This window comes from Crassostrea angulata, chromosome 10, assembly GCF_025612915.1.
Source record: "Crassostrea angulata isolate pt1a10 chromosome 10, ASM2561291v2, whole genome shotgun sequence".
Lineage (NCBI taxonomy): Eukaryota > Metazoa > Mollusca > Bivalvia > Ostreida > Ostreidae > Magallana > Magallana angulata.
The window spans coordinates 43,344,160-43,360,398 of NC_069120.1; the positions used below are offsets into that span (position 1 = coordinate 43,344,160).

A 16,239-nucleotide genomic window follows, 5' to 3' on the forward strand; every position below is an offset into this window, starting at 1 on the left:
GGAAAGTTTTAGATTTTGAAGTCGAAGAAAATGACATCAACATCGAATAAGAGGGTAACAAATCATACAATATTTTTTCTTACTATTTTGAATCGTTAACTTTGTTTGATTTTTTTTTAGTAAAATTAGAAATCATCTTATTTGCCAACTATTTATTGCAAATGCAGGCAAATACGTTACACAAGCTAACGGCGATATGAAGTGCAATTGCTCTTCTTGCATATGTTCAAGAGCGCTTTATGGACTGTTTTAGCACTATACTCATTTAAAAAAACACAAACATATGATTATAGACGAACAAAAGTTATAGTTCTATGTAGCAGCTACGAGATATTCTCCATGAATGACATACTAATATGCGTTAACAGAAAATTGCAGTTAGCGTAAGATACCATTTATCACTATATTAACTTCAATGATAATATGATTGAATTCTTGTTTATGTTGGATTCAAAGAGGGCATCTTTCTTTAAATTACTGGAGAATGAACAATTTTTCTAATAGACGTTAAAGAATAATGGTATAAAAATATAGAAAAAATAAATTTTCTAGTTATTGATTTGATTAATACAGTTACGCTCTCCTTTCAAACAAAATATGCAGACGTTAATATCTTATCTTATTTCAGAGTATAGATGATTTAGACCTTGAAGAGTGTTGCCGCTCAATCAAGAGGTTGGCGGTATCCCTTCGCGGAGAGGGTGCGACTGGAGCCGGGGACAAGGTTAGGAAATTTACAGTACTGTCATTGTGTAAAGGTATTTACAGTCCTGTCATTGTGTAAGGGTATTTACAGTACTGTCATTGTGTTCAATGTCACATGTCAATGATGCTTTACAGTTTGAATCTAAGGTGTGGTGCAGTATTAGATTAAGGAGACAGAGTAGATAATGAATTACCAACCAGATTTAAGAATATCAATGCAAATGCAAATCATCCACCCATTTACCATTTAATGTATTCAGAAAGAAAGGAACCTAAATGCTTCAGCTTTGATATTTCATTATTTCACTAGTATACAGTGATTTCTTTTTCAAAAGAGTTTAAATATTCTAATTTGGTCATGATTATAGCACCCCTTTAAAACAACAGATTGATATGTTTATACTGCTTTTACTAAGTATCTTCGTCAAATTTCTACTGAGTAACAATGGGTATAACATGTAAAAACTTTTCATCGATAATATATTTTTTTAATAGAACACACCTTCGTGTCCAAAAGTAAAGAAGAAACCATGGCGCGTACAGGTACATATATTATTTATACATTGTTTTAAAAATGCAGGTCATTTGGACTACATTCTAATTATTTTCGGAGTAAGAATTATTTTGATGAAACGGTATATTTTTGTTTACTATTGAAATTTTAGGTTTCAGTGTTCTTGGTGTTGAGTTTAGCTCTGTAACATTACGGATCTTTTTTACTGTCGCTAAATTCAATAAATAATCAATATTTGCATTTTCATGGTCAATCCTGAATAAATTGAGTGTTTGTTTGTTGATAGATGCAGCCAAAACTGTCACCGAAAACCAAACCAGATCAGAAGATTTGCTCCCCTTTGAAGGTTGGTTTGTATTTTATTACATGTATCATTTTCTTACAACTCCTCTGAATTTCACAATCTTTCTCAGGAGGTTGCTTTTACTTTTTATATTTCATTCCATTTCTTTCAGAATTTAGAAGATCAAATTTCGTTGATGCTAAAATCCATCAGATACTCTGTAAGTTATAAAACGTGTCCTTTTAATTTTAAAATATTTTACAAACATATGTTGCTTTCGTTTTGCATTAAATAAATTAAAATAATAATTTAAAAAATCGCACAGATTCCAAGCATCACAGGAAAAGAGGCGACAGATCCTGTAGATGTGAGCGGAAATTCACTCCAAATCAAAAAGAACAAAAGGCACGCCAGACAATCAAGGAGAAAACCTTATCAAAAATCAAGACCCGACAATGCTCAGGACAAAGATCCAGCAAAAGATGTATGTAGATTTCCAATACAGTAAAACTTTTTTTTTTATTTCGCGCGATCACTTTATTTTGCGAAATATTTTCCGTAGAAAAACTGGTTCGCAACCAAGAGATTGTATTGAACCCCGAAATTACCAGAAACATTTGAGAACTGATTCACGGCGAGAAATATTTGCGACGACAAAACTCGATATTCCAAACCTCAGAAAAATTATCCACACGCGAATTAAAGTTGGTTGCTATATATAACACCAAATCTACTTACGATTTCTTTCTTTATATAAAATTTCATCTATAGCTGTGGTTCATGTACAGAGAAATTATATGATATTTTTCATTATACAGAATCCTATGATAACCCCTTCTGTGAACGGTCCAGTCAACAAAAAACAGAGGCAGGGTACCAGCGGCAAACAGGTACGTAATGTCACCATCGTGTACACGCGAGCGAGTGGTGCATGTGAACTTTATTATGCACTGTTCTTTCGCATGTTATTTTGATGTTTAATTTTAAACAGATACCGCCGACATTAGTGCCCAAAGCCATAATCACAGCGCCTGATGCTTCAGAATTTGCACTGCCAACTAAAGACAAGGAGACCACCGATAAAGCAGTATGCACCTACTTCTATCACTTGTCAACTTGTATTTCTTTCCTATTATTGGTTTACACTGGTATGCTTATTTTAAGGCCCAATTATAAATCAACGTCAATTTGATAAAATTGATAAATTCGTGTACATATATATATATATATATATATATATATATATATATATATATATATATATATATATATATATATATATATATATATATATATATATATATATATATATATAATATGTACTACATATTCATTTCAAATACAGCTTGTACCAGTTATAATCTTATCATAAATTGAATTTTATTTTATTTCGTCTCTCTTTTTTATTTCAGAGTTATCGAAAACGAAAGCAGAAGATATGTAATATCCCAAACAAGAAAAGGAAAGTCAACAAATCCGAAGATGGAGTTATTAAAGACTTGATCAGAAAATTTGCTCAGCTAGCAATCTAAAATATCCATCCCGTTTGTTTTTCGCATTTAAATATTGTAAATACATGTAATATCATATTGTAATTGTTCGTTGTTAAAATTATAAATGTGGATGCGTTTCTATGAATTGTTGCATGTCTTACATGCATTTATCAGCATACATGTGTTCTGTTTTATTTGAAATAAGAAAGTCCTAGGCATGAAAAACTGTCGAAAAACAAAAATTATAAATGGTCATCTACATTTTAAATGACAGCAGTTTATCATGATCCATCTCCAATAAAATGAAAATAATGGTTCAAGTATGCAGTGTCGGAAGATAAATATGAAAGCACATGCTCAAAGTGCTTCAATGTAGGTACATGTATTGTATAAAGTATGAACACGGTGTTAGAATATAATCATTTTCTACATTTAAATGTAATTTCCACAACCCTATTTAGGTACTATACGCACTTCATAATCATTGTAGCACAAAATTATTCATCAACAAATGCCACAAGAAACTGATATAAATGGAATCCCGAAAAAATGGAATCATGCAATGATTTTGTTGATGATAAAGAAGATTATCATTTTGTGATAGAACTTGAAAACTAAAACATTTGATGTGAAAATGTTTCACATTAGAATTTATTGATATTGTTGTGTTTTTTTTTAACGGATCAGCTGTGTTCTAATCAAAAGGTTCTAAAGACGCATTGGGGATGACACCAATTTTTACAAAATACAACTGAAATTTAACTAATTTCAGTTATATGAAAACATGGTTTACACATGATCATTAACATGATATAAAGAATTTTAGAAAAACAAAGCGGTTGTTCAAAAAAGTTAGTAGAAATATTCTTAATGACTATTTGCATGAAAAAGAAAGGCTGTATCATAAGAAGAAACTAAAACAATTCAATGCCTTGAGTAGAAATTAAGAAAACCCCTTTTAAGGTCAGACGACACGTTCCTCGAGGACATTTTTGTATCTCCTCGTAATAAAGAGTTCCAATAAAGTTATTATTATTTATAATCATTTTGTATTGATTAAAATTTTATTTTTCAATGTATGCATGCCTAGATGACCGAGTGGTTAGAAAGGTGGCCGCTCACTGCTAAGTGAGTTCAAGTCCAGGCCTAGGTGGAGCTCCATATATATTTATCTATGTATGTATATACATGCCAAACATTTTTATGTCAGCAATTTAAGTGTATTTTCAACAAGATTATATTGCAAAATGCATACTCTAGTATCTTGCAGAAATGCCTGGTAAGGTATCCTAATAATTTTTTGCAAGAAAGCTTGTCAAAGTAGTAGCGAATCAATAACAAATTCCTGGAAAAAAGTTATATAAAATTGAGGAACGTGTCGTCTGACCTTAAATCAAAGATAAACAAACCCTAAAGATCTATGACTCATAAATAGGCAAACAAAGGTGTAATGCAGATCTGAACGATCTTTTTACTCTTTTAAAAGGAATGCTGTAACACGAATTTTGATAAACGAGAAGAATAAGAAAAAACAGGTTAGGCTACTATATATACTGTGGTTTCATCAATATTCGTTGAATACCAATTTTCGTGGATTTCGTTGTTAAGTTGATCCACGAAATTAGATATTCATTGAAGTTCAATTTCAACTAACATTTTGTATTGATAGGATCATTGGCCACGAAATTACGTATCATCGAAACTGTGGTTTTTAGAAAATCCACGAAAATTGATACCCACGAAAATTAATCAAACCACAGAACAATCTTTGAATTTTATAATTAAAACTGTTAGATTTATTTATAAACACTGTTCAAAACATTGAGTGACGTTTTTTTTTAAATCCAATATACTGTAAATACATTGTCTACATTTTTAAATGACCTCATAATCTGCACGTTTGAGCCTTTTTCTGTCCTTCAATTATTTCGTTATTGATCGAAATTTTAGCAACATTGATTGCACGTACTGCAATTTGTTGTAGTCCGCCAAATGAAAAGTCTTCTATGAAACATATTAATTGCACTAGCAATAATTTACATGTACGTCCCTTTTTAAATTCATATGGATGATTAAGAGAGATTAGGAGAGAAATAAAATGCTTTCTTTCGTTGTTAACACTTTGTTTTAAAGATAACAATTATTGCAAAAAATATGTATTTTTATCTGATAAACAACCAACATTCTGATTTGATTTTTTAATTAGTTTTAATGAATTCAGATGAAAAAATCCTTGATCGATGTGGGCTTTTTAAAAACTCTTTGAAAATATTAATCGCACGTACAAAGTAAAGTTACAACAAAGAGAAAATGAATCTATATAAAGAATATTAAAATAAAGGGACGAAGCGCCGATAGCCTATCAGATTTTCATCAAAAGAGAAACCAAAAAGGCGAAAATTTCATCATAATTTGATTGACTTTGATTGATGAATCTTCCTTTTTTATGTTTCATCTTTAAACTTGAGATTTGAAACACTTCTCTTGTAGCTGTAGCTCTCAGAGAATAAACATGTCTTACATGTTTAGACCCCTTCTGTTGAACGCAGCCATAACACTTTCCCTATTCTGTCCTTTCTTGCAAGGTAGAACTACACAAGAATTGTTCTTTTTCTCCACTAGAAACTCTAGATATATTCCAGGAAGTAAGACGGAGGATATCCTGCTTGACGACAAGAAGTCCGTGACTTGGTGCGCCGTCCAATGTCTGGGATCCCCCAGCTGTCTGGCCATGGACGTCTGTTACCTCCACACCTCCACTCGATGCCGGATGTGGAGTGCTCCACCGGGAGAGGATTCCACCAACAAGCCGAACTGTCGCCGCTTCTTAGTAAGATTGATCTAACATTATAGCTTATACATGCAATTATGTGATACGTTACTTGTAATCAAGTGACCAATAAAAAAAGGTTTATATACATACATAAATTTCAATGAAATAAAATCTATGTAGAAGACGAAATTTGATACTTTTATACCACGGAAGCCTGTTCTTGTACCGAAATAACGCGATATGAGTGTAGTTGTTGTTGTTGTAAGATGCAAGTGTGCTCTACATCACAAAATAGGACAACTGAACAATTAACGCTCATTCTAGAAAAATACCGTTCCTAATCAAAGACCAAATTATCAAAATCCTATCCGAAAAACATCGAAAATATCGTTTTCATTATCTTTGATGTAGTTTTCTTTACAGACAGCACAAACACAGAATCCACCAGCGGACCAAGATACAACGGCTCAAGAAACAACTTCAGCCGCCATCGGTAAACCGGAACTATGATGAATTAATATTACGTATAACCATAAGAATGCAAATATTTTGTTTTATATTATTACATGATATAAAATACACAACTTTATATCAGGAATACATGTATGTTTTAGAGTGTACAAACGGCTGTTCCTGCTCTGCCATTACTGACCAATTTTCCGCGGGAAAGCAACTTTACTCTGTCACTCTAAACGGAGACTCGACCACTTACGCCTGCAAACAAGGAGCTGATGGGAGAATTTGGACCGTAAGTTTTATATACAATTTATTTTTTATTTTACAAGCAATTCATTTGGAATCTTTTCGAAAAAAAATTTTACATAATAATCTCATCTACATGTATACAAAACAAATCACAATTAATGGTCCTACATATTTAGGTGTAGCTGAATAATTAGGAATCTTTTTGTGGAAACTGCAAGGTGGTGGCTCAATCTGAGCAAAACAAAAATAAATAAGATAAGGTGTGAGTGGGTGAGTGGTAGGGTTTTTGACTCTATGGTAGGATCATATAGTGCTAATGTACATTTATATGATGTAAACAAATCTCCTTTTCTTCTGCTGATACTGCCTTGAAATCAATTGCATATTTAAAAAGATTAAAAAGTGCTTTAACAAAATTGTAAATTTCATGTCCCCTAGGGTAAGTCATGATTTTTTGTTTTTCTTTTGTTCGAATATGCTGAGCTATGACTGAGTTCTGGCCTCAGGATCATGGAGCAATTTCAGACTCAAGTCAAAATTTCCGTCATTAATAAAATTATTGATAATCATAATATGACGATTCGATTGAAATTTGCAATTAACAAATTTATATCAAGACTCTTTTAATAGCATTTGAATTTAGTCACTGTCTCCTATTCAACTTTTGACTAAATCTATAATTGCTTTATGATCCTGGAAACTGTTCTTTAAATATGCTAACATTAGAATGTATGCAAATTTAGTAAGAAAATAAGGCATTCTACCAATTTGTCTATTTAAATGGCCTGGGGGAAGAATTTCTATTTGGCTTGTTGGAGTGGAGGTTAGGTAATCCATGTTCAAATTTAAGTGCATTTTTTGAATTAGCATAAAGCTCCTTTCATGATATTCATCTTTAATGAAAGCATATAAAAGCAGGCACTGAACAAAATGGGAATGAGAAAAAAATATTTTTAATATGACATGCATTCGTGCACCTTTTTACATCTAGTCATTCACTCTTTTTATTTTAAAGTTTTTCACCAAAATTACAGTTTTCAGTCCAAAATTAGTTGTGGCAAGATTTTAGGTGGGGGAGGGGTATTACTATATTTTAATGTTTTCGCCCCTTTTGCTAAGGTTTAGATTCTGGGATGAAGCTTGATTAAATGCAACTGAGATTCCTTTGAATATCGTATGGTACTCGGACGTTTAAGGCATGTGACCTCTTGTTCTTCTTTTCCTTAGACCATTCAGCGCAGAACAGATGGTTCGGAGAATTTTCATGGAAAACTTTGGATGGATTACGAGAAGGGGTTTGGATCGATTTCCAACGAGTTCTGGATAGGTATTCAAACATCAGTTACTCTGAAGCAAGATATTTATCAATGGTCCTACAATCAAAATACTCGTGTTAAGAATCAGCATAGAAAGCATTTAATTGGTTTATTATAATACACGTACAAGTCCGTAAAAGGTCTATCGGCAAGTTAGTTTCGGCTAAAGTATGAGTTCGGACTCGGAATTTTTTCTTAGATCAAGATTCGCTGCAACAGTCGTCTGCAATGAAGAAATAAATTGCTATCATGTTAAACATGAAAGTGTATGCTGGAATGATTACCCTGATTATCTATATACACATAATAATTCTAAAGGGGTTTGAAAAATAGATATCAAAATTAATGTAACCCGTACATAGATTCCTATTTTGTTCAATTAAGCTGTAAGACAATTTTTTGAATGTAGCAGCTGTATCAAAAATGAGATGATTAATTTCACTATCCATTAACTCGGTAGTGTTTGTTGATAATATCTTTTTTAAAGATCGATCGATGCTCTTGTGTTGCTTTTTTTTTTTTTTTTTTACTATTTTAGGCTTATATCTATTTTCAATTGTAGTTGACTCTACAATAACGAGTCAATAATCAACTACTTCGAATTGCGAAAAAAAATTGGCTAAAAACGATTAAAATATTGGCTAAACTGTAGCTATATTGAAAAAAAGTCTTAAAGCTTGATGACAGACCGAAGATTTCAACCCTCTTAAATTGACATGGTAAATTTACATGTCTCGGACCCCCCATCCCCCACTCCCGGTTAAAGTAAAATATCCCTCGACTCCCGGAAAAAATTCTGGAACCGCGCCTGCAGTTCGATACTCGAGAAAGCCCTTTTAATTTATCATTCACATAAACCTGAGCCAATCTTGGACTTTATTCCCTATTTTGCTAATCTGTGGAAATAGTTTACAGCAGACAATTATGAAGATAATCGATTCATTCTGTTGCTCAAATTTTTTTCAATCATCCTCATCCACGGCGGTAAATAAAGTAAATGAATGTAGATTTCACATTTTTATGCGATTAATGTTTTCCATTACTTAATGCGATAGGTTTGGGTGAGATTCACCGCTTGACGTCACTAGGACTGACCGTGCTAAGGATACAGTTGGAGTTCTCTGACAACACCGTACAGTACGCCAAGTACTCAAACTTTACCGTGGGAGGACCAGACTCCAACTACCGACTGCACATCGGGGGGTACAGTGGAGACGCTGGTGAGGCATAGAAAATATATAACAGATGAGTTGCTTACTGACCCCTTTATCAGTAAGAATGCAAGTATCAGACAAAAAATAAAAATGTCAGTAGGAGGACTTATGCAATCTGGATATACATGTAACTACTCTTTCTCTTCGTAATCTAATAAAACCAGACTTGCATGTCTATACTTGTATATTGCAGCGTAAAGAAGCGAATTCACATGTTTAATTGTTTTTATTTATTTTTTTTTTTACATGCATTAATGATAAGCATTTTCACATTTAAAGCCCAGTTTTCGCACTATTAAAGAGGCCGACTTAAGTTTTTTAATTGCGCGAGTTTTTGTGCATTCTAGTATATTTCGGTGTATTTATACCTTTTATCAAATTGAATACAATGAACAAAACACAGATAAAATATTCATATATTTTATTGAATTTTTTTTTTAACGATTTTCGGTTGTTCTGTAGTTGAGCAATGCCACTGTGCGTTTATGACGTTGTGAAGCTTTGTATGAGTACGTACAATAACATGTACATGTAAGGAAAAGTAAAAAGTGTACGCCTATAAAATTTTTACACACAGAATAATTATATCGTCAGGATTATTTTTTCTTAATTTTTGAATAAATCCATTTTACTAATAGACATTTATATTCAAATAAATGGATATAGCAAAATGTGGTGCATTTTGATATTTTGCGATGACCCCCCCCCCCCCCCCCCCAAAAAAAAAAAACCTCCCAAAAAACAGACGGTAGAATTTGGTATTTTTTTTTATACGTATGAGCTAAAAAATGATATTACTAATCATATATTACAATTTGAGGATAGTCGCTATTGTAGTATTTTGATTCTGCTTCGAAGTGCGGAAAATGGCAATTACCTAGTATATATTCCTATAAATGTAACTGTATTTTGAGAAGGCCCCTTAAAAGAACAAATGGTAGATTTTCTTTAAACTTTTCAAATATACTACAGTTGGTGTAAATTGCATATGGTTAAAAATAAAGAGTTTTGCTTTTGTAGTTTTTTACGCCAAAAAAAACCCAAAATCGGTCTCCTTAATTTAAGTGTCACGGATTCATTAATCTCGTTTAGGTTGCGATTAATTGACTGTTTAAAGTTTAAATATTTAAGTTTCTCCCAAACCGAACATAATATTTATAACATCTTGACCAAGAGTCGTTTTAAATTCTTTTACTCAATATTAGGTATCCAGTAATTTCAGACTTTTTAAAAAGTTTCTATACGATAGTCATTGAAGAAAAAAGTTGTTATTTGGGTGTCTATATAATTCAAACCCCTTAAATTTCACTGAAGGCAATTGTCAAGCTTTCTGGTAGTAGTTATTTGCATCTTAATGCTTCTTAACAATTTAGATTTTGATATAAAATGTCTTATGATTTTCAGGGGACAATATAATTTTGCCGGACCCCGGAGTCAATCTGAACGGTATGATGTTTACGACAGTGGATAAGGACAACGACCTCTATAACGCGGACAACTGCGCCGTTAGCATCAAAGGGGCCTGGTGGTTCAACAACTGTGGGTATTCCAATCTGAATGGGATGTACTCCGACTCAAAGTTTGCATGGGGATTCAATGTTCTTAAGTTAACTAAAACTCTTATGTTAATTCGATCTCCGTGAGACTTTGAGGCTCTGAAAATCCACATAAACTAATGTTCTATTTTCGTTTTTGTATAACGATATTGATACTATGGGAGGGTCATACCCATACACATCGTAACCCTACTTTACATATATTCTTTTGAGGGATAGTTCATTAAGGATAGGAGTAGCTGTCCAACATTGCTTAATATCTTTTCGGAAATAAAGTCAATAGTATTTTTCCTGAGCAACTTCTCCCAACTGTTATTCTAGAAACTAACTAGCATTGCCTCATACATGTAACTACTTCTTTTGGGTAGTGACAGTTTGTCTTACAATACAAACTGCTTTATTTTTTCAGCAGTTCAAAACTTTATTAAAGAGTCTGGAAGATTTAATAATTTTTTTCTTGTTTTTGCTATTTTAATACTGTATATCAACTACTTACTATATATTACTATAATTACTATATTACTATAATTTACTATATATTCGCAAATACTTTTTAAACGCATATTTATGAATATTACCATTATAAAGTTAATAACTATAAGTATCATGTAATATAAAAATTATAATTGTGTATATTGTATGTATTATCATTAGGAGAGGAACACGTAAGTTGCAAGAACTTGTTTTCAATCCTCTTGTGTAATTACACAATAAAATATGTTCAGAACCCATGTAACTACTAAATAAAGCACATCAGAATACATGTAACTAAATTATTAAAACAGTTATCAAACTAGAGCAGAGCTCGTGGCAAAGCCCCGAGTAGGTCTTCCGTTGTTGCTGCGAGTTGAAAATATATGTTACGATTATAATGACTATACTTTCAGTTCTGCTTTTGTTATAAAAATGTGTTGTAATTGAAAGTCTGTATATAAAACGTGTTTTGAAAAAAGAAAGAAAGAAAATATTTTAGGAAAACTATTTGTCGAGCAGAGTTTATGTAATCGTTTCAAACATTGTTTAAAAAATGAGATCATGTTTAATGGCGAGTTAAATTTTCAAAGGGTAGCAAGCATTGTTATAAACATTAAACAGTATGTACTCATGATTCATGTCAGGAATTGTATTTCTTTTTTAAACTGAACTCGCCTACAAAACACGTAAACTTTTCTCAAAGATAACTTCTATATTAAAATATTTCTAAATTTTAGAAGACTATGTGCAAGTTTAGAATTGCGTGCTGACAAAATTTACAGACCCTAAAACGTACTACTACACCAAAAAAGCGTGCGGCCAACGTGCGAGAAACGTTTCGTGTAAACCTTTTAGAGTTTCATGTAAACCGTTTAGCGTTTCGAAGCGTGTAAATCGTTTCGAGCAAAGCGTGCGAGAACCGTTTGAAACGTTCATCAGATTTCATTCGGAACTCTCTGACAAGTTAATTGTTTCAAAATGGCGCGCGTGTTTTACATTACTTTAACAAAATTGAACGAATTTTTAACAAACAAAAGAAAGGTATATGTATTAAAAGACGACTAGTTACAGAGTACATGTATATTTAACGTTTTCATGCGATGTTTCAGTACTGAAACAATATTAAAATTCGCTATACATAAAAAATATTAAATACAGTTAGCGAAACATGATTTCTATTGGAACAAACCTAAATCAACTTTAACTTGCACGATCATGTTTTGATAAGCATGTATTTTTATTATCTATTTACATCGATAACTCTTACTGAGACCATTCGGCTGTGTACAAGCAGCACACATAACTCGGACATCGGGCGAGACCTGCACCTGGCTGAACCTGTCAATCAAACTCTGTGTATTTGTTTTCATTGGATGGTCAGGCGTCTCTCTTTTGTCAAAAGCCAATGGAAAATTAATGAATTCAAGGTAATCGGAATCAGAATTTGATAAAGCACACAATTTAAATGATAGAAAATTTATTAATTATTTGAACAAAATTAAATGTAAACATGGAAAGGAAATAAAAAAATTTAATTATTATGGGAATCTATACGCATGGTACTCAATTAAAATAGATTATATTATGATTTTATTATTTTATGTAGTAAAATCACCCTTCCAACTGTTACTCAATTACATAACAATTGATGACCTGGGGCTATAAATGTTCTGAGCTGTGTGCGCTGAAGCGGCACAAGATTCTCGATCGCATGCGGCAATTGAATTAACACAGACTGGCCGAATAAACAAAGGGGTGGGAAAGTGAAACACAATGTTACACATAAGAAGAAACCACCAAAAATGTTTTTCGACAGATCTTGATATCTTTTCTCCAATTAAAAAAAAATCCAGCGCGAGCACCTGTCAGCGGGGCGGGAGGAGTGGGGGGGGGGGGCAGCAATGAGTTCGCTTCCACAATGAAACTACAGAAGTGATTAATATGTGACCGATAGAGTCTAATCTAAAGTTGTTTAAACTCATGTGAATATTTTCTAAAATAATCATCGAATGCCTCAATTCAGGGCATTCCTTTATCGTGCTAGCACCTACCGCAAACATGTAACATGGAACTTTGATTATAATTTGATTTGATTTTTAAACTACCTTGTACGCTATCGTATAAATCAATGCTTAATCAACTGTAAAAGTAAAATAACTTTATCTTAAACCAATATAATAGTTGAAAACATAATAAAATAAAGTTGTGTCCGTGCAAAATATGAAACATAAACGCGTCATAAGGTACATGTAGAAGAACACGAACCGACCGCGGATCACTTAACCACTCGCGCCGGATCTCCTCAACCATGTGCGAGGGATGATCATTATTTAAAGGTTTAATATTTGAGGGGGGTGGGGTGGGGGGTGTTGATTTAAAACATTAATTGTACAGTTTTTAAAGTAGTTTACATAAACCAACCAACCATTAGTTTATGTCTAACGATTTTTCCGATATGGAGTAACATCGTTCATTAATATTCATTTACACTCAAATATTTAATTAAATATATACAAGTAGGACAAACCTTTATAACATAAAATTAAAACAGTTCTTGTATATACGGCTATATTAACTCAAACACGTTCATATGCATGCAAGTGTAAGTCGCGGTGTGCGAATCTTGTGTATTAAATAACCGCTTACCGCTAGGTAATGCAGCCGTGGCTGATCTCCTCGGCCGTGGGCGAAGGATAGATTACGTAAAGGTACAACGCACAGAAACGCACAGCTCAGAACCAAGGAAGATTTGAAAAGTTTGCAGTATAATGACCTTACTCTATCAAATAGAAGTTCTTTATTTTAAACTAAAAACCCACAATTGATCTATGTCTATTATTGCTTTAGAGAATGACATTGCTTTTATTAATTAAATGAACTACATGTATTTCTTACTTGACATCCAATCGTTTAATCCACAAAAGATTTTGTGTAATCAAAACTAAAACAATTCTTGAGTTCGCGGCTAAATAAATTCATATATGAGAGACGCAACTCTCGTGTTTTAGATAACCACTGACCGCTAGGTAGTCCAGCCGCGACCACGGTGACCGACTTTCTCGGCCGCGGGCGAGGGAGAGCTTACGTAATGGTACACACACAGCTCTGATTCAAGGTAGATTTTGAATGCATGATGTTTATATTAAAAAGGTAATGCATATATTTTTTCATTCCATATTTTGTGTTTTACTAGAAAAGAAAAAGAATGTTTTGTTTTCCAATTCCCGTTTTTAAGGATTGTGCACTATAAGAACTTAACAACGACTTAAACTCCTAAAAAAAAGCATGTATTCTAAAAAAAAAATTTCTTATGAATTAATGCCTCCTGTATAAACCAGCATACTTTCTGCGGTAGCTTCATGCCAGTTGTACGCACAAAGTCTTTCGTTAACTTGTCAAATAAAAACAGGTACATGCTAACATGTAAAGCTTTTTACACTCATACTACACAAACCACTTACAAAATAACATTGAAACGACCTTCATGAGATCCCAACAAACAACTTTTCCAGCGACAGCCATATCAAAATCCTAACCGTTTTTGAGTTATTAAGCAAAATTTTTTAGGGGCCATTGGCCCTTAATTTAAGGGGCCAGCCCCTTTTTATTGGTGTCAAATGAAAGCCCTTGTTATTTTGCACAACTTTTATTCTACATGTCTTTACAAAATTTTTTTCGTTCAAAAGATATAAAGGAAAACATGTCTAAATTTTTGCACTTTTTTGAATCCTGTTTTTTGACCCCCTACCTTTTCCTAAATAAAAAACGTAATCTAAAAACATAAACAGATGTGCACAACTACAATGTCTCTGTTATTCAAATTCGTTGGATTCCCATTCCCTGCTATCATAGTCTCGGAGCCTTTGTCTGGAAACAAAAGGCCCTAAAAAAATTTAAAAGGGGAATAACTCTTTAACGGAAAGGGAATTCTACATTTTATGAATTGCTTAAGATAGTGTTTTGTAAAGTACATTAGCCCTGAAAATTTGAGCAAAAACCGTTTAGAAATGAGCAAGATATGAAGCCTCAAAGTTCGCGTCTAGGAAACAAAAAAAAAAAAAGAAAAATAAGAATAATCTTAATTTTTTTTCCCGCACAATAATAGAAAGGTCTTCCGTTGGAAACGGAAGACCTTAATAATAATGAATCGGACACAGAGTTTTTATGTTGTGGTAAATATAACTAGAACTTCTTAGTTCACGTTTACTTCGTTATCAATTCCACACAAAAAAACAACAACAACAAACAAACAAAGAAAAATAAATAAATAAATAGATAAAAACGGGCATGCAAACACTTAATTATCATTTATAATATTAAGCCCAATCAGGTTTTCTGGATGACGTTTAAAAACGGTGCATTGTGAATTGGTCATTTTTCAATCAATTTTTTTATAAATGTCTTTTGTATTGTACATTTTAAAAGTTGCATAAAATAATTTTTCTTAAGTTAAAATATCCATTTTCTATTTATCTTGTATCTACTATTGTTGCTTTTCATTTTGCAATCTTTATCTCTTAATCTATAATATCATTTCGATATTTCGAATCATACATTGTTCGTATTTAAAATGTGTGTGAATTTTACGGAATCATACGGTGTAATAGGTTTCAGAAATACGTGAGTTACCAACATATATCTTGATCTTTTCAGCTTGAATTTCGTTTTACTATTAATCAGAATTTTTATTTAACATAAAAGATATACTGAGTATATCACATTGGTATATTGATCAACACAATCAGAACTGTTTCATTAGCAGATTTTTGAATTTCCATGTAGTTCTATATATAAATATAGCCATTTTAAAATTGATTACTAGTATCTATATTGGTGTCTAATTCATTGTCACCACATATACTTCTAATATTAGTAATAAATATGTGAACGTAGAAAGCCAAACGGATTCTATGTTGGAATATAAAGATTTGATCCAAGAACAAAGCTTGAAAAGCAAATTGGTCAATTTTATTACTGGAAACTAAAGTTCGAAGAAATGATTTTCAAAGAAATAAAACTACCTTGTGACATCAGTACTCATCGTAGGAATTACCATGAAATACAAATTGAAAATCATGCATTGTCTTCTATGGGAATTTGAGTCCGACATCATCATGATTATTTCGTGCAGTCCGTGATATTTCTTAGGTCGCTGTAGGTTTCGACCAATCGATAAACGCCAAATGGGGCGAGAAGATTGACGAAT

The 16,239-nt window shown here is 32.5% G+C and overlaps 2 protein-coding genes across 2 annotated transcripts; both read left to right on the top strand.

Annotated features, from left to right (window-relative positions):
- Positions 1-30: 30 nt before the first annotated feature.
- LOC128165007 (uncharacterized) lies at positions 31-3,135 on the top strand. The gene is made up of 9 exons (XM_052829187.1): positions 31-54; positions 629-724; positions 1,201-1,248; positions 1,506-1,565; positions 1,675-1,722; positions 1,828-1,986; positions 2,321-2,392; positions 2,494-2,589; positions 2,915-3,135. Exons 1-9 carry the CDS (start codon positions 31-33, stop codon positions 3,032-3,034), a joined length of 723 nt encoding a protein of 240 aa, XP_052685147.1. The 3' UTR covers positions 3,035-3,135.
- Positions 3,136-4,085: 950 nt separating this feature from the next.
- On the top strand, positions 4,086-11,027 carry LOC128165984 (ficolin-2-like). Its single transcript, XM_052830908.1, has 7 exons — positions 4,086-4,123; positions 5,618-5,825; positions 6,192-6,261; positions 6,383-6,516; positions 7,701-7,800; positions 8,845-9,009; positions 10,408-11,027. The coding sequence occupies exons 1-7, from the start codon at positions 4,086-4,088 to the stop codon at positions 10,644-10,646; spliced, it is 954 nt and encodes a 317-aa protein (XP_052686868.1). The 3' UTR covers positions 10,647-11,027.
- The last annotated feature ends 5,212 nt before the right edge of the window (positions 11,028-16,239 follow it).

Bases quoted from the DNA above. Each gene is read 5' to 3' on its own strand.
- LOC128165007 (XM_052829187.1), top strand. From the start codon at position 31: ATGACATCAACATCGAATAAGAGG. The intron at 55-628 runs GTAACAAATCAT...ATCTTATTTCAG, and splicing joins CATCAACATCGAATAAGAGG to AGTATAGATGATTTAGACCT. The intron at 1,987-2,320 runs GTATGTAGATTT...TTCATTATACAG, and splicing joins ACAAAGATCCAGCAAAAGAT to AATCCTATGATAACCCCTTC.
- LOC128165984 (XM_052830908.1), top strand. From the start codon at position 4,086: ATGACCGAGTGGTTAGAAAGGTGGCCGCTCACTGCTAA. The intron at 6,262-6,382 runs GTAAACCGGAAC...TGTATGTTTTAG, and splicing joins AACAACTTCAGCCGCCATCG to AGTGTACAAACGGCTGTTCC. The intron at 6,517-7,700 runs GTAAGTTTTATA...TCTTTTCCTTAG, and splicing joins CTGATGGGAGAATTTGGACC to ACCATTCAGCGCAGAACAGA.